The 16621-nt window shown below is 41.2% G+C and overlaps 1 protein-coding gene across 1 annotated transcript; it reads left to right on the top strand.

Annotated features, from left to right (window-relative positions):
* The first annotated feature begins 1135 nt into the window (after positions 1 to 1135).
* LOC147027862 (proteasome subunit beta type-1-A-like) lies at positions 1136 to 14642 on the top strand. Its single transcript, XM_085877568.1, has 6 exons — positions 1136 to 1319; positions 3590 to 3700; positions 4648 to 4729; positions 6922 to 7051; positions 7769 to 7875; positions 13977 to 14642. The coding sequence occupies exons 1-6, from the start codon at positions 1261 to 1263 to the stop codon at positions 14160 to 14162; spliced, it is 675 nt and encodes a 224-aa protein (XP_085733694.1). The 5' UTR covers positions 1136 to 1260; the 3' UTR covers positions 14163 to 14642.
* Positions 14643 to 16621: the final 1979 nt, after the last annotated feature.

Here is a 16621-nt window from a genome sequence, read left to right on the forward strand (position 1 = left end):
TATCTGGCTCAGGAACTTCTCCCCCACTTTGGGAGGCTTATTGACTGCACTACCCTGGGGTTTTTAACACCCACCAATGAATGCTGGCAGATGGGACGCCCGGCTCAACGTCCATCCGAGGGACGGCACGCACTGATGAATCGCCCTCCTTGTGAAACACCAGGATGACGGTTTATAGCTGGGTCGGGATTCAAACCCAAGTTAGAGGCGAATGTGCATACCTCTCGGCCAGTGGTCTCCAACCTTTTTAAATGCAAGATCACTTTTAGAATGTAAATGCAACACAAGGTCTACCCTTAAAAATTCGACTTTACCCAGAAGGTACGCTGCGCATAACACTCACCTATTCTTATTGTGACACCTGTGCTTGCACACTATCTGTGAGTGATCTGAAGTCTGAGTCGTAGTATGAGATGGCCAGTCTCATACAGTCCATCAGGTGGGCATCTGTGAGACGAGTGCGATACTTCAACTTGATGATTTTCATCTTGACGATCGGAACCAAAGTAGGCCTTCAGCTTGAGTGCACAGGATGTCAGAAGAGGGTACTTCTCTCTGTTTGCAAATCCCCAAAGGTCTTCGTCCCTTGACCTAGCTTTCAGCTCTGTCATTTTGTATGGTGATTTTTGTGACACACAACCACCAAACAGAATCTCAGCTTTTTAACTCTCTCTCTCTCTCCATATTAAAAAAGCAAACAAACAATTATTTGTTTTTTTGCAACAACAAAACAAGAAGTGCATCGTTGTGCTTCATCAGACATTGCAATGTCATCTGAGCAGAGCTAGAAAATTTAGAAGGGCTCTCAGTAGAGAGCATTCCTCCACCAGGCTGATTAGTTTACGTTTTGTATCCCACTGATTAGCCGGATCTGGATTCGGACCTGAACTAAAATCGGATATTTTTTTTCGCAAACATTTAAAAAAATTTTTTTTTTTTTTTAAGATATTTTGTTCACAAACAGACATACAGATAGGGGTGAAAACAACCTCCATCCACCTTCAATGGTGGATTTAATCAGTAATGAAACCTTGTCATGACGATTGAGGTTTTCATGTGAAAAACACTCCCAAACATCCAACGGAGAGAAGAACCTTCGCCGTGCTCGACTTGGTGGACACGCGGTGAAAAGCTCACATACGCGGAAGTTTCTTGTGAACACTCGATCACTGCGAGCGAGGGACGATCTTGGCGTCGATCCCGCACGGAATTCCCCTCCGGGTTTTCTCGCGAGAACCAAGCGCCAGGTGTACGACGGAGATGGATTCGTACCTCTGTCCGGTGGAGAGGAAATTCGCTCCGTACTCCTTCAACGGAGGGTGAGGCATGACCCCACGGGCATCGGATGCATTCAGTATTTCGTTTCCTACTCGAGCACTCATTGACCGGTTGTATTTATTTATTTTTAATCATGTCCATCGACCTACTGTCGCGTCCGCGCACATTCACACGTCTTGGCGGGTTGTACTTTGTGTTTCCTATTGTTCTCGTAAGTCCGGCCGAGAGCTCATGGATCTTGAAACGACAAGGAACGTTCGTTCGTTCAAATTCCCGGAAGTTTGCTCCAATTGTAATTTATTTAATTGTTCTGTAGACAATGACGTGTGTTAGTTATGACATTATGACTGTTCATTAACATGACTGCAGTAACTGTACGGATGTTATGAATGGTTAAGATGAGTGTTGTAAACCCTGGAAGAACACCTTTTCATTGGGATGACTGTGTCCCTTCTTAGACTTTGGGGCGACATGTGGGGCGTAGACATCAAAAAAGGAAGTGAAAGTACGAGCACGCCATCATTTTGTTTCGGTTCAGCTCCGAATGGTGTCGAAAAAGTCTCGATGAGCTGGGAAAACCATTGGATTGAACGATGGAAAAATGTTTAACTTGCTTTTCCTGGAGAAGTCGAACAGACTCTACAGGTGGGCACACTCACCTTCCTGGCTGTCTCGCCGGGGTTTGAATCCCGACCCGGCTCTAAACTGTCATCCCGGTGTTGCACAGGCATTGTGAGTCATCAATGTGTGTGCCGTCGCTCAGACAGACGTTAATCTCGGCGTCAGGGGCAAATCCAGGAATTGGGTAGGGGGGGTTTCCAAATAACAGAAAATCTAAGTCATATGAACGTTATGAAAACTTTATTGCAGCTTTCAAATAAATGCACATTCACATATTCTTTGATATGCATGTATTGTGCAAAAATATATAAAAGTAAATTAATTTAATATTTAAATGCATAACTAAAAATAAAATAACTTGAATTCAATAAACTTCAAGTTTCAATCTTAAATATCATGACTCGTGAGACCTACCTGAATGATGGTAGTGCCTATATGACATACTGGCAACTACATGACATACGAGGAGTTCTGGGTGACCAGGGAACCCCTGGGTTTGCCACTGTAATGGTAATTTTTTTTTGGGGGGGGGGGGTCCGGGCAACCAGGAAACCCCCCTGGATTTGCCACTGGGCGTCCCGTCTGTCGACATTAGTTGGTGGACGTTACAGATTCCATCATGGTGCCTTTTGCGAAGAGTAGGTGACCTATCGCCGGCACCCTGAACAAATTAAGTATTGATGCCCTAACTACTGCTGGGAGAGGGATGGCATATCGGCGGCACCCTGAACAAATTTAGTATTGATGCCCTAACTACTGCTGGGAGAGGGATGGCATATCGTCGGCACCCTGAAGCTCGGAATGGTATGGTACTCATTTTGCTGACGTCGGAAGGATGAGACACTGAGTCAACCCACCTGGTGTTATTTTAACAGCAAGACAGGAGCTCGAGCTCAGGATATTTATTTATTTTTAATTGATGATGAGCTTGGTTTGCACGGTGCGACTTGAAATACACATTAATTACATCTACAAGGTGGTGCACAGGTAGCACACTTACCTTTGAGCCGTCAAATCTGGGTTTTATTTGTGATCCGACTGATAGACTGTCGGGTTTTGTGGTTCGCAGCGTTGCATCACAAAGTGCGCCTTCCCTTCGATGGACGTTAAGCTGGGTGTCCCGTCTGCTCGCAATAGTGATGGAAGTTAAAGAGCCTACAGTACCATATCTTTGAAAAGAGAAGATCATTGTGTGCCGGTTCCTTAACCAAATTTTAAACCATAAGAAACAAAGATCAGTTTTTACCCCATTCGGTGGAATAATGGTTACGGTGGCTGCTCTGAGTCTGCAATGTTGGTGGTTCGAATCTGAGCCGAGTCGTACCGAATACTTTGTAAATGGTGTGTGCAGGTTGGTTGCTTCCTTAGCTTGATGCTCAGTGTTTTAAAAAAAAAAAAAAAGAAGATAAGAGCATGGACCAACAGCTATTGCACAGGCATGATGGGCTTGATGGCCTCCCGTGTTGAAATTCCTTAAACTCTTAAAGGAACTCATAATAGTTTAATTTATTAAAAATTATGTGCATGCCAATTTATATTAAGCTAATTATAAAAAAAAATATGATTTAATTATGACCTTGAAATCCCTTGTAGTTGCTTGTTGATCATGTTGATAAACCTCAATGTCCCATCATTGAATACAGCAACCTGAGTATCCACCTGAATCCTTCATTATTTGTTCCATTAACAGCACGGTGTTGAGCATTGCTGGAAAAGATTATGCCATCATCGCAGCAGATACCAGGCTGAGCAGAGACGCCTCCATCATCCTCAGCAGGGACGTTGTCAGGTCACACCAGCTGTGAGTTGATAGCATTCATTCCACACGACTATCATGTGCACACCAATAAACCTCAATGTGAACAGAAATGTTGGCACTGGGACTTTGGGAGAGAGAACGTGAGACTCGAAACATCCTTTCATCGCAAAGCCATTTCTATCGAGCTGTATTCAATGGAAGTTTCAGTGTAGTCATATATTTCATGAAACGGAGGAAGGAGGAAAGGAAATGGATGACAAATTATGGACAAACAACAGTTTAACACAAAGCCATGCTTTGAATGCGGTCTCGTGCTATTCCCTGGGTCTTTCAAGACTACTGTCCGTCGCCACCTCGTGGCTTATTCGACACCTGCTCCCAATCTCTTCGACTCTCACTGCACCTGAACCCCTTTTGCCTCCTTGTCACTCCCCTTCTCATTCTCTCGCCTGCCTGTTTGTGCGTTTTCTGTCTGCCTGTTTCCATCTGCCCTTCTATCGGCCAACCTACCACCCTCTGCCATTTAGCCAACCTCCCTCCACTTCTGTATTTAAAAGGTTTTGGACAACAAAAATGTTTATTCACAATTTGGTGGCCTGTCTTAATTAAAATTGAAATGTATCATTTTAAGCCGTCTACATATTACCCATGCACAATGGAGCCTTTGTTGGATCCCCATTTCCACCTCACCTCCTCATTGCTCCACAGGGGTTAAGAAACCCTTGTATGTTCTACGAAATACTCCTTTCTCCAATACTCGTATTGTTGTTTCCTCAAACCTATTTTTTTTTCTCAACCTCCCATTCCATCTTTCCCATCTTTATTTTCTCTCCAATCCTTAATTTCCTTCCTTTATCAATTGAACCACTCATCATCCTCCATGAAACCTATACACATGATATGTATGCTCACCTGTGATGGAGTTCTTTCGAAATTTCATCATGAATTTTCATACTAACATTTGCGAACGATTCATACAAATTCAACAGAACAAACAAGACCTTCCTTGGAATTTGTGGATTTCATGGGGACAGCTCAGCATTGATAAAGATTGTGAAAACTCGACTAAAGGTAAGATGCTTCATTTTTACAATGTGAAGGAAACCAGGTGGGGTTAACTCAGCCTGTCATCCTTCCGAGGTCGGCAAAATGAGTGTCAGCATGCTGGTATACTGTGTCGGAGCGGCGACCCATCCAGGATTGTGCCCAATAGCCAAGGAGACTGCTTTGGCAGAACCAACGCTCTGCACAGAGTATGGTCGCAATAGAATGGAATGGAAGGAAACCCAAATGGTACATGATGTAACCCCAAGTTTCCATATTTTCAATGGTCATCAGACTTGTGACCACAGGAAGAGGCCATTAGGCCCATTGAAGCCTGTAATATTATTACCAACGTATGGTTGTTTGTCCATGCTCTATCCTTTGTAAATGCTGAACATCAAGCAAGGAAACAGCACGTACCATTTTTGAAGGCTTTGATATGACTCGGCAGGGGTTCGAACCACCGACCTCCCAAACTCAGAACAGACCCTCCAACGCTCCAACCATTACACCACTGAGTCTGGTTAAATGTTATTGGTTTAATGATCAAGGCTAACCGATGCTGAACTCTCCTTTTATTGTTGTTGTCCAACTATTGGCAAAACATTTTGGGACAGTAACTCGTATAAATTGTTATGAGAATGGTGATTTTTCATGTTATAATTTGTTAAATGATGTTGTGTATACCTTTGCTAAAATGGATAGCTTTTAGACTTTAGAGGAATGCCTACTCACCTGTCTAACCTGGGTTTGAATCGCGACCCATCTATAAACTGCCACCCCGGTGTTTCCCATGTAGGGCAATACATCGTGTGCTCCGTCCATCGGAAGGACGTAAATCTGGACGACCTGTCTGCGAGCACTGGTTGGTTGTGGAAAATAAAACATCCGACAGTGCATTTTGCAAAGTGTAGGCGAAGTATCGCCAGCACCGTGAACAATTCCTGCTCTCATCACTTTCCGTCATACCCCAGGTCTGACCAGCCAGTTCGTGAAAGACTTGGGCTAAAAACGTTCCATGGACAACTCCACAAGAAAGTGGGAAAAATTGAGGCAATAAAAAAGCTGGTAGTTATCATAGTAATAGTAGTAGTTGGCTTTGTTATGATTATCACATTCATAATGTAAGTACTGGTATTATGTTATTTGACCATGTAAGGTAAGTGTCAGACAGCCAGAAGGTTGTATATAAGTGTTTTTTTTATGCCTCTGCTAACAAAGTCGCCAGAGACATTATGGTTTTGGGTTATCCGTCCGGATGTTTGTCCATACGTACGTACTGTATGTCCGTCCGTACATACATCCGTCCGTGCTAATTTTCTGTTTTCTCTGCAACCACTGATCTGATTGACACAAAATTTTCACTGCAGGTGCATCTACTCATGTAGAATGTTGTAATGGTAATTATCACATCATAAGTCATGTCGTGTAGCAGCCATGTTGGAAAAAAGGAAAAACTTTGGATCCTATCCATGATAATTCATCCTATCCATGAGGAAGAAAAAGTTCTCCTATGACGTCAAAGGTCACATTGTTTGGCAGCTATGATTTTTTGAAGAATAAACCTTTGAAAACCTCCTTCGCAATGGCTTGACAGATCGAGGGGAAACTTCACTCACGTTTCCCCAAGTCTTGGGGATACCAGGGTGTACACGAATAATGAATTGGTCACATGGTCTGGCAGCCATATTTGAATGAACGGAAATCTTTAAAAAAAAACATTTCTCTTAAACTGCTTCATCAATTGACATGAAACGTCAGTTATGATCTAGTCGTTACGGGGAATATTTGTTTTAAATTTCAACCTGATCGGACGCATGGTCTGGCAGCCAGAATTTTTTAATATTTTGAATCTGGGTTCAGAGATTTAAATCAAACTTGGTACAAGTATGTATAATGATGTAATAATATGGGCAGAGGCATATCTGGCGATGTCGCGATGTCGAAGAGTGCCCTTCTAGTTTAGTCCATTTTTAATTGTTTTAATTTTTCCCCAACACCTGCCCAAACTGTCAGCCTGGGGTCCGGCTGAACATTTGAATATAAATTTGCATGTACGCTCTCTAAGGTTGCTTCAATATAGCTGTCATCACCAGTATGATATTCCTATTATATTATCAATGACGACATTTATAGGTCTACACAAATGTTTTGTAGATACATGAGAGATCTACGTATTTAATGAGCCTCCACTCTTGTTACCTCCACCACTGTTGCAGGTCTATGAGCATGATAATGGAAAGCAAATGCCGACAATTGGCGTGGCAGCTATGCTGTCTACCATCTTGTATGGCCGCCGTTTCTTTCCATTCTACTGCCACTGTATTGTCTGTGGCCTTGATGAGAACGGTGAGAAAGAGGATTTCAAATTAAACAACTTGTGTAGCCAACGTTATGCATAGTTTTAGGACTTTGTGTGGACTGCCTTAACTCGATGCCGAAAAAGGTTCTGCAGCCAATTTTTTTTTTTATCACCGACACTACTTTCACACACTACATTCTCGACTACTACTATGACAAATCCACATCTCAAAAAGTTTACTTTTTGAGAATATCTCAAAAAGTTTTGGACGGATTTGGTTGAAACTTGGTGGACAGGTTGGGTGTGTGGCCATCATGAATTGATTCGATTTTGGTGAAGATCCGAATCCGGATCTGGATACGAGAGGTTTTTTTTTTCACCATTGAGAGATCGGGCCAAAAACAATATAGTACTGTGTAGCATGATATTTCAAAAATGTATTGCACCCAATATGTTCTCATGGATCAGGCATCACGTGGCGGAGGTATGCGCTCCACTGGGTGCCCTTCTGGTTTAATAATGTATTTGTATAAATATCTCGATGTTAATGTTTCAAATTCAAATATTAAATAAACCCTCCTCTTAAACTCGGAATGGTATTTTGTGTTTTGTTCCAATCTGAAAGCCAAATGCTTTTAACCACACTAATAATCGTTCCAGCAATTCTGATGATCAAAAAAAAATAAAAGTCAACATCATCATCGTTAAGTTTGGTCATGTTTGGAAATAATTGCATCACGAAACTTCATGGTTTTGCCTTGCAGGAATGGGAGTGATGTTTGGTTATGATGCAGTAGGGTCCTATTCCATGTCTTCTTATGGTGCTGTTGGGACTGGAACAGCTATGATTCGACCACTCTTGGATGATGTGGTAAGGTTATTCATTTCCTTTATCATTTTTTCAAATTATTGATGTAGCTTTGACTACTTGTGCATAATTTTATGCAGGAGGATATGAGGGGCAGCAAAATATCTATGAATGAGATATTGAGAATATGCTAAAATAAAATGTTTGAGGCAGATATCAACATAAAATGTCCACATCCAGTGCTTTCAGAAAGTAGTCACACCTCTCGACTTGCATTTTGTTTGTTGTTACAGCCTGAATTTAAAATGGATTAAATATAATTTTTTGTCACCGACCGACACAAAATACCCCATAACGACAAAGTGAAAACGTGTTTTCAGAAAGTTTACAAATTAATTAAAAATGAAAATCTGAAATGTCTTGAGTCAATCAGTACTCAACCCCCTGAGTCAATATTTTTTGTAGAAGCACCTTTGGCAGTGATTACAGCTTCAAGTCTTCTTAGACTTAGACAGGCTGTCAGGATAGAAGGGAGGTATGTCTGTATCAGTTTTGCACATCTGGATTTGGGGATTTTCTCCCATTCTTCCCTGCAGATTTGCTCAAGCTCTGTCGAGTTGGATGGGGAGCGTCAGTGAACAGCAATCTTCAAGTCTTTGCACAGATTCTCAATGGGATTCAAAACTGGGCTTTGGCTGGGCCACTCAAGGACTCTTGTTCTGAAGCCATTCCAGTGTTGCTTTGGCTGTATCCTTGGGGTCATTGTCCTGTTGGAATGTAAATCTTCACCACAGTCTAAAGTCTTTTGCACTCTGAAGCAGGTTGCAGGTTCTCCTCAAGGTTTTGCACTCTGAAGCAGGTTCTGAAGCAGGAATCAGGTTCTCCTCAAGGTTTTTCCTGTATTTGGCTCCATTCATTGTTCCCTCTATCCTGACAAGTCTCCCAGTCCCTGCCACTGAAAAGCATCTCCATGACATGATGCTGCCACCACCATCCATCCATCCATCGGGGCCATACTCTGTGCAGAGCGTTGGTGCTGCCTAAGCAGTTTCCTTGACTATTGAGCACAATCCTGGACGGGTCACCACTCCTACACAGGATACCAGCAAGTTGGCACTCATTTTGCCGACCTCGAAAGGATGACAGGTAGTCAACCCCACCTGGTATTAATTCAACAGCCAAGTGGGATTTGAACTCAGGATACTAGGATCCCAAGCACACCACCTAACCATTAAGCCACCACCATGCTTCACGGTAGGGATGGTGTTCGATGGGTGATGAGCTGTGCTCGGTTTCTGCCAGACGTACAGTTTTGCATTCAGGCCAAAGAGTTTAATTTTCATCTCATCAGACCACAAAATATTTTGGTTCATGCTCTCTGAGTCTTTCATGTGCCTTTTTGCAAACTCCAGGAATGCTGTCATGTGCCTTTTTTCAGGAGTGGCTTCAGTCTGGCCACTCTCCCATAAAGCCGAGGTTTGTGAAGTGCTGCAGAGACGATTGTTCTTCCAAGATGTTCTCCCATCTTAGCTCAGGAACTCTTTAGTTCTGTGAAAGTGGTCATTGATTTCTTGGTCACCTCCCTGACCAAGGTCCTTCTTGCCCAGTTGCTCAGTTTGGTTTGATGGCCAGCTCAAAGAAGATTCTGGGTAGTTCCATTTTCTTTCCATTTCCTAATGATGGAGCTCACTGTACTCTTGGGAACTTTCATTCAAAACTAGAAATTGTTTTATACCCTTTCCCAGATCTATGCCTCCTCACATTTCTATCTTGGAGTTCTACAGACAGTTTCTTAGACTAAATGGTGGAGTTTCTGCTCTGACATGCACTGTCAACTTTGGGACCTTATACAGAAATGTGTGTTTCTTTCATGAGGACATATGGACCCCAATCAAGTTGGAGAGACATCTCAAGGATGATCAAAGGAAATATGGATGCACAGCTCAATTTGGAGTGTCATAGCAAATGGGGTTGAATACTTATTAACGCAAGACATTTCAGCTTTTAATTTTTAATTGTTTTGTAAAGATTTCCAAATACATGTTTTCACTGTCATTACATGGATCGGTGACAACTTAAATTTAATCCATTGACAATTCCGGCTGTGTGAATACTTTCTGAAAGCTTTGTACATACAGTGCCGATAGAAAGTCTACACCCCCATTCAAAATTTTCACCTTTTGTTGCCTTGTAGCCTGGAATTAAATTGCATTAAATAAGACTTTTTCCACCTTTATTTACACTTCATAACCCACAACTTCTAAGTGAAAAACAGATTCTACAAATTTCAGAAAATTAATTAAAAATACAAAACTAGAATATCTTGGTTGGATAAGTGTCCACCCCCCTTATAATAGCAATTGTAAATTAGTTCTGGTGTAACCAATCACCTTCAAAATCACACACCAAGTTAATTTGCCTCCACCTGTGTTAAATTGTAGTGATTCTGATTATTTGAGAATAAAATCAGCTGTTCTTGGAGGTTTCCTCTGCTGGGTAGTGCATTTCACAGCATAGACTCAACCATGAGAACCAAGGAAGTTTCTAAAAGCCTCTGGCATAAAGTTGTGGAAAGGCACAGATCAGGGGATAGGTATAAAAATATTTCAAAGGTTTCAATATCCCTTGGAGCACAGTCAAGACAATCATTAAGAAGTGGAAGGCGTATGGTACCACCAAGACCCTGCCTAGATCAGGCCGTCCCTCCAAACTGGATGACAAAGCAATGAGGAGACTGATCAGAGAGGCCACCAAGAGGCCAATCACAACTTCGAAAAAGCTGCAGGCCTTTATGACAAAGACTGGTCACTGTGTGCATGTGACAACAATATCCCAAGCACTCCACAAGTCTGGCCTGTACGGTAAGGTGGCAAGAAGGAAGCCATCACTCAAAAGAGCCCACCTTGAGTCCTGTTTGAGGTGTGCAAAAAAACCACTCTGGAGATACTGAAGCCATTTGGCAAAATGTTTTGTGGTCTGACCAAACCAAGGTGGAACTTTTTGGCCTAAATGCAAAACGTTACGTTTGGTGCAAATCAAACACACCACATCACCCAAAGAACACCATCCCAACTGTGAAGCATGGTGTGGCAGCATCATGTTTGGGGATGTTTCTCATCAGCAGGGACTGGGGCACTTGTCAGGATAGAAGGGAAAATGGATGAAGCAAATTACAAAAAAATCCGATAGGAAATCCTGCTGCCCTCTGCAAGAAAGCTGAAATGACCCAAAGCACACAGCCAAATTTGCACTCGAGTGGCTAAGGAAGAAAAAGATAAACGTCCTTGAGTGGCCCAGTCAGAGCCCTGACCGAAATCCAATCGAAAATCTGTGGTATGACTTGAAGATTGGTGTCCTTCAACACTCCCTATGCAACTTGGCTGAACTTGAACAGTTTTGTGCAGAAGAATGGGCAAATATTGCTCAATCAAGGTGTACAAAGTCAGTAGAGACCGATCCCAACAGAATCACAGCTGTAATTGCTGTCAAAGGTGCTTCCACCAAGTATCAACTCAGGCGGGTGGACACGTATCCAACCAAGATATTCTAGTTTTGTATTTTTAATTAATTTTCTGAAATCTGTATAATTTGTTTTTCACTTGGAAGTTGTGGGTTACAATGTGCAAATAAAGGTGGAAAGAGTCTGATTTAATGCAGTTTAATTCCAGGCTACAAGGCATAAAGAGATGAAAATTTTTAAAGGGGGTTTAGACTTTCTATAGGCACTGTACGTAAATAAATAGCACCTTTTTACTGGAATGGTGACCATGAACCCCTGTGTCAATGTCAACCCTTATTTGCTACACCTATACTCCTGCATGGGATGGCCTATCAGCTCATATCCTGGGGGGAGAGGGGGGCATCCACTCTGTGCTGATAATGAAAAGGGAGCCAGAAGCAATGGAACCACTTTCAAATCGAATTTCACTTTTACTGGGCTCTCCAGAGATTGTTGGACAGAATTTTATCCAGTATTTAGCGCCAGAAATCGAGATCGAGATTCACAGCGACTCTCATCCAAAGCAGCTGCAATTTACCTGAGTAGAGCATTGGCTCTGCTGATACTCTCGGTCTGGACAGTAGAGACGGTATTCATTGTGCATCGATTTAAGCTGTATGTTTTTTTTCACCACTTAATCTCATTACACAATCGGAATTAAGTTTGAGAATTGCATCCACAAAATCAGACGATGTAGTGAATATTTTATTTGTAATTCGACATAATCTTGACTTTTTTTCTGTAATCTATGACATTCCATGTTTTTTGGAGTTTTTTTTTATGTCAGATTCAGTTTTCTATTGAAAAAGTCACTGATTCCATTAATTCTGTCCATTTTCTGCGATCGAGGAAAATCACTGGCTCGATATTGAATACTGCTTAATGGTGTATTTTTTCATACTCTGAGTACCTGCCCAAAGGGCGATCTTGTCCCAAACATTGCAACACATTCTTCTAACGCATACCTTCATTTGGGCGATGTATTGGCAACTGACAGCTCTGTATAGGCAAAAAAACAACAACCCGGGTTACGTGCATGAAGTAAAAACATACCGCTGCTTGTAATTAAAAACACCTCACTGCACTGGAAAATGTGGGGACAAGAATACTGCACTGTAAATGGTGGACACTTGTAATACCCTCCACCACCTGGAGGTGGCGTGACATGAAACACATTTACATCGACAATTTGCATCCTCCCTTGCCCACCTCCCCACCCCCAAGACCACTGGCAAAGATAAAAACACACCTTAACACTAATTGGGGTCATGCTGATCTTATGTCGCAAGTCTGGCTGTAATCAGCCCAGAACTGTGGAAGGAGTAGTGCAACAAACAAACACACACACAAACACCGGTCCATAAATTATAGTAAGGATAAAGGTGTTAAATGAAGTATTTGATAATCAGTAAATATAGGACATCTCAGTTTGTGAAATTAGAATGTAGCCTCCCTATAAATCCTTTCTTTTGCTTCATTAATTGAAATCATTTGAACCATTTCCGAAAGCTCCAACTTTTCAAATAATATTTCAGTGAAATGCTCAACATTTCTTTTCGTACCTCAAAATATGTAATAGCTTCTGAGCCGAGGTTTTTAGTCCAGAAAATTAAGGACTTTGAATTTGACTCCAGCCCTCCTTTGCTGGGTTTTGGTGGATAAAATGCTTGCTCATTATATTTCTTGAAAATGGTGCAGAAAAAAAAATAGAACTGTGCAGTACACAGAGACATCTTCATGTGAAGTAAAGTTGTTGGATTTTTATGGAAAGATATCTATATTATAAAAGGAGCCATGTCTGTCTGTTTGCTTGTTTGTCGTGTTATAACTTGAGAACGGATTAATAGATTTCAATAAATTGAACTGCAGTGGATTTAGGGAACTCCTGGGAAGGTTTGTAACAGGGGAAAAAAAAATTGTAAATTTTTTTTTCATGGGCACATGTAGCGAAACTGCAAACGCCAAATTGTGACGCTGGTTATCCCTGCACTCTCAGGAATCCTTTTTCTTCTTGCCCTATTGGTTAGCCATCACAGCAAAGATTGGTATTTCCATCAGCGAAGTGACGGGTCTTATATTCTAGGAAAATAAAAAGAGTTTTAAAATGATCGAGGCCGTTAATTCCTGCTACGTGAAACACCCTGCAAATGCCTACAGAAAACAGACTTTTTGGAATGCCGGCCACATTTTACATCCAATCATCATGTAACTTTTTTATTATTCTCCATGGGTACACGCTCTGATGTTGAAAGTTCTGTGTCAATTGCTCAAGCAGTTGCAGAGAAAATGAATTTTAAAGTGAATAAAGGTGAAAAGTTGATGGCGAAAGAAAAAAAAGTGAGGGCCTTGGCCGATGATCCACAACCTAGAGAAGGATGGTTGTGGACACCTATTACTAGTTACCGAATAAAATTACAATTTAGTAGAATCATATTTCGAGGAACAGTCTTTCAGATGAATTCTACTGAACTTTGCTACGAAAGAAACTCGTCTTCAAGACTGTTCTTATTAACTACACTCTCATGTAATAGCAAAGTTATAATGATTGTGTTACAACTGGTATTGGATTTTAAAGTGGTAAAATACTCATGAAAGACAATATCATCATAGTGAGATTATGTATTTTGTATTGAGGTGACATGCTTATGCTTCTTGGTTTGTACAGATCAGTCACACGAATACAGACCTGAACATGACCGTGAGCATCAGTTTGGATGAGGCTTTGCAGATTTTACATGACGTTGCCAATGCTGCCGCAGAAAGAGATGTATGCATTGGAGATGCCTTCCTCATTCACATCATAACCAAGCATGGAGTGAAGGAAGAAAAATTTACACTTCGTCGTGACTGAACTTCCAAGTTCTGTCTTCATTTGTTTTTCATCATTTTCTTTTTTGCTTCCAACCACATTGCCAAATTTTTTTTTTAATGCAGTCCATTTTTCATGCTCTTAAACTAGCTATTTTCAAAGGAGAACACAAAGCAAAAACTTAGCTATGAAACACATCATCACATGTGAATTCCAGCAAATCATACATGAGAGATGGCTTCTTTCACATAAATGAACCGCAAATTCAGTGCAGTTACATTTGCTGCTTCATTGTAAATTTTATCATTTACGGATGTAAAGTGTAAAAAATGGAGCCTGAAGTCGAAGACCAAAGAGTTTTAAATATGAGTGAGGCCTGTTCCAATTTTCTCAACTTTTGAAATTTTTAATTTTGTTTCACTTTAACAAGAAAAGAAAATTTCCTTTAGCACATACCATTTAAAGGTGCATGTGTTAATCATTCAATCTGGTGTAAATGCAATAAACAATACTGTACTCCAATGCTGTTTTTGGTATTTTCTTGGATTACATAATTAACCTCCGCCATCGAAGATGGACGGAGGTTACTGTTTTCACCCCTGTCTGTTTGTTTGTTTGTTTGTTTGTTTGTGAACAGTATTACGGAAAAACTCCTGGACGGATTTCGACGAAACTTGGTGGGGGGATTAGGTATGGTCCAAGGATCATGTCATTAGATTTTGGACTCGGTCCAAAGTCCAATATGGCCGCCATGGCGGCCATTTTGAAAAAATATTTGAATTTTTGTTTTTGCATTTCTACATGTTTTAAGTGATTTCCAACCAAAAAATAATAAAAAAAAATGTTGGAGAAAAAAAAATCATTTTGCAACTTTTTTTTCAAAAAAAATTCGATTTTATCTTTTTTGGCATTTCTACATGCACGTCGATCTAGTTTAGTTTATTCAATTGTGGTTCAGTAGAGTCTGATCCGTTTTGACCTACAATGAATAGGATATCAGGTTCACTTAAGTGACCCAGCAGTATTGGCGGCGGAGGTTTTGCACTCTACCGAGTGCTCCCCCTCTAGTTCTACTTGTGCAGACATTTTTTTTTTAATGTTGGCTTTCATGGTTCAATCATCTTATATTCAATATCTATACAAATAAATGTGTGTGTGTGCGTGCGTGTGTGTGTGTGTGTGTGTGTGTGTGTGTGTGTGTGTGTGTGTGTGTGTGTGTGTGTGTGTGTGTGTGTGTGTGTGTGTGTGTGTGTGTGTGTGTGTGTGTGTGTGTGTGTGTGTCCATAATGCCAAAACCATAAAAACCTAGCAGCCTGAAACTTTGCATGTATACTAAGAAAACTCTAAGGAAGTGCACAAGTGAAAATTTGGTGTTTGGGTTAATAGCAAACGTAGTGAGCTTCATCGCGAACATAGTGAGCTTCATACTCAACGCATGCACATGAGAGAATAGGAAACAACAACAACAACAACAACACAATACCCTGGCAATTTGGAATCCGTGTCGTCGGCTATGACCCTTTTGCTTCCGTTTTTTGTCATGGGGAATGATGCGTCCCGGGAGATGAAGGCATCGTCGGAGACATGAAAGACCCAAATATCAGACATGGTGTATATTTCCTCCACTGATTTAAATAAAGATATCTCCCGCATCATCAAAAAATAATTTTTAATCGTGATTTACATTATTTGATCGCTGATCCCGAATCCAGGCTGAAGTAACCAGAAATTGCAGCATTGAATGTGAGAAGAATTCTACGTTCGCTTCTCGGCTTTGCCTATTCCATATTAAAAAAAAACACTCCTTTTGAAGAGAATTAACGGCCTTATTTAATTATATCCTTCATCAGGCGATCCTTAGCCACCTCGCTCTCTGGGGTCTTAAGGCTTTTCCTAGGTAACCTCGTTGGGGTCTGAAGCCGCCATGTTTTTTGGCCTGCTCAACCATGCCGTGACTTGGAACAGGCCATAACGATTTATTAACGATAAAGTTTTTTTCCCCACTTTCCTCACTCATATTATCGAATGCCTGTTCATCATGGCTACGAATTGCTGTATACGAAGTTTTTTCCCCACTTTCCTCACTCATATTATCGAATGCCTGTTCATCATGGCTACGAATTGCTGTATACATCGCTTTTGTAAGTGCAATAGTTTTCAAATTAGGAGCTTGGAGCAATTCCATGCATTATATTGTTGTGGTTGAGGAAATTCGCAAACCACCATTCAGGTCCCGTAGGTGAGATATCTCTGTAAGTACATGTGTAGTTAGCCCAAACCCGTTGTTTAGAGGGAATAAATGTGATTCATTCGGGCTGCGACCCTTTAAGATAGCCGTTTTTCTGTTCTATCTTTATTTTGAACCAACCACGTCTCAACCGCCATCACACAACAACCACCAACCGCAACGCCGCTTCACAACAACGGCAACGCCAACAGCCACGACCTTTACCGTCACGGCTCGCTCCCGTAAACATCGCATCACCGCCATTCCAAGCGTC

Source organism: Eptatretus burgeri, chromosome 4 (genome assembly GCF_056783735.1).
Source record: "Eptatretus burgeri isolate ZD-2024b chromosome 4, Ebu_testis_v1, whole genome shotgun sequence".
Taxonomy (NCBI): Eukaryota; Metazoa; Chordata; class Myxini; order Myxiniformes; family Myxinidae; genus Eptatretus; species Eptatretus burgeri.

Excerpts from the sequence above, each read along its gene's own strand:
- LOC147027862 (XM_085877568.1), top strand. The coding sequence starts at position 1,261 with ATGGATTCGTACCTCTGTCCGGTGGAGAGGAAATTCGCTCCGTACTCC. Across the intron at positions 1,320-3,589 it reads CCGTACTCCTTCAACGGAGG|CACGGTGTTGAGCATTGCTG; the intron begins GTGAGGCATGAC and ends TTCCATTAACAG. Across the intron at positions 4,730-6,921 it reads TTGTGAAAACTCGACTAAAG|GTCTATGAGCATGATAATGG; the intron begins GTAAGATGCTTC and ends CCACTGTTGCAG.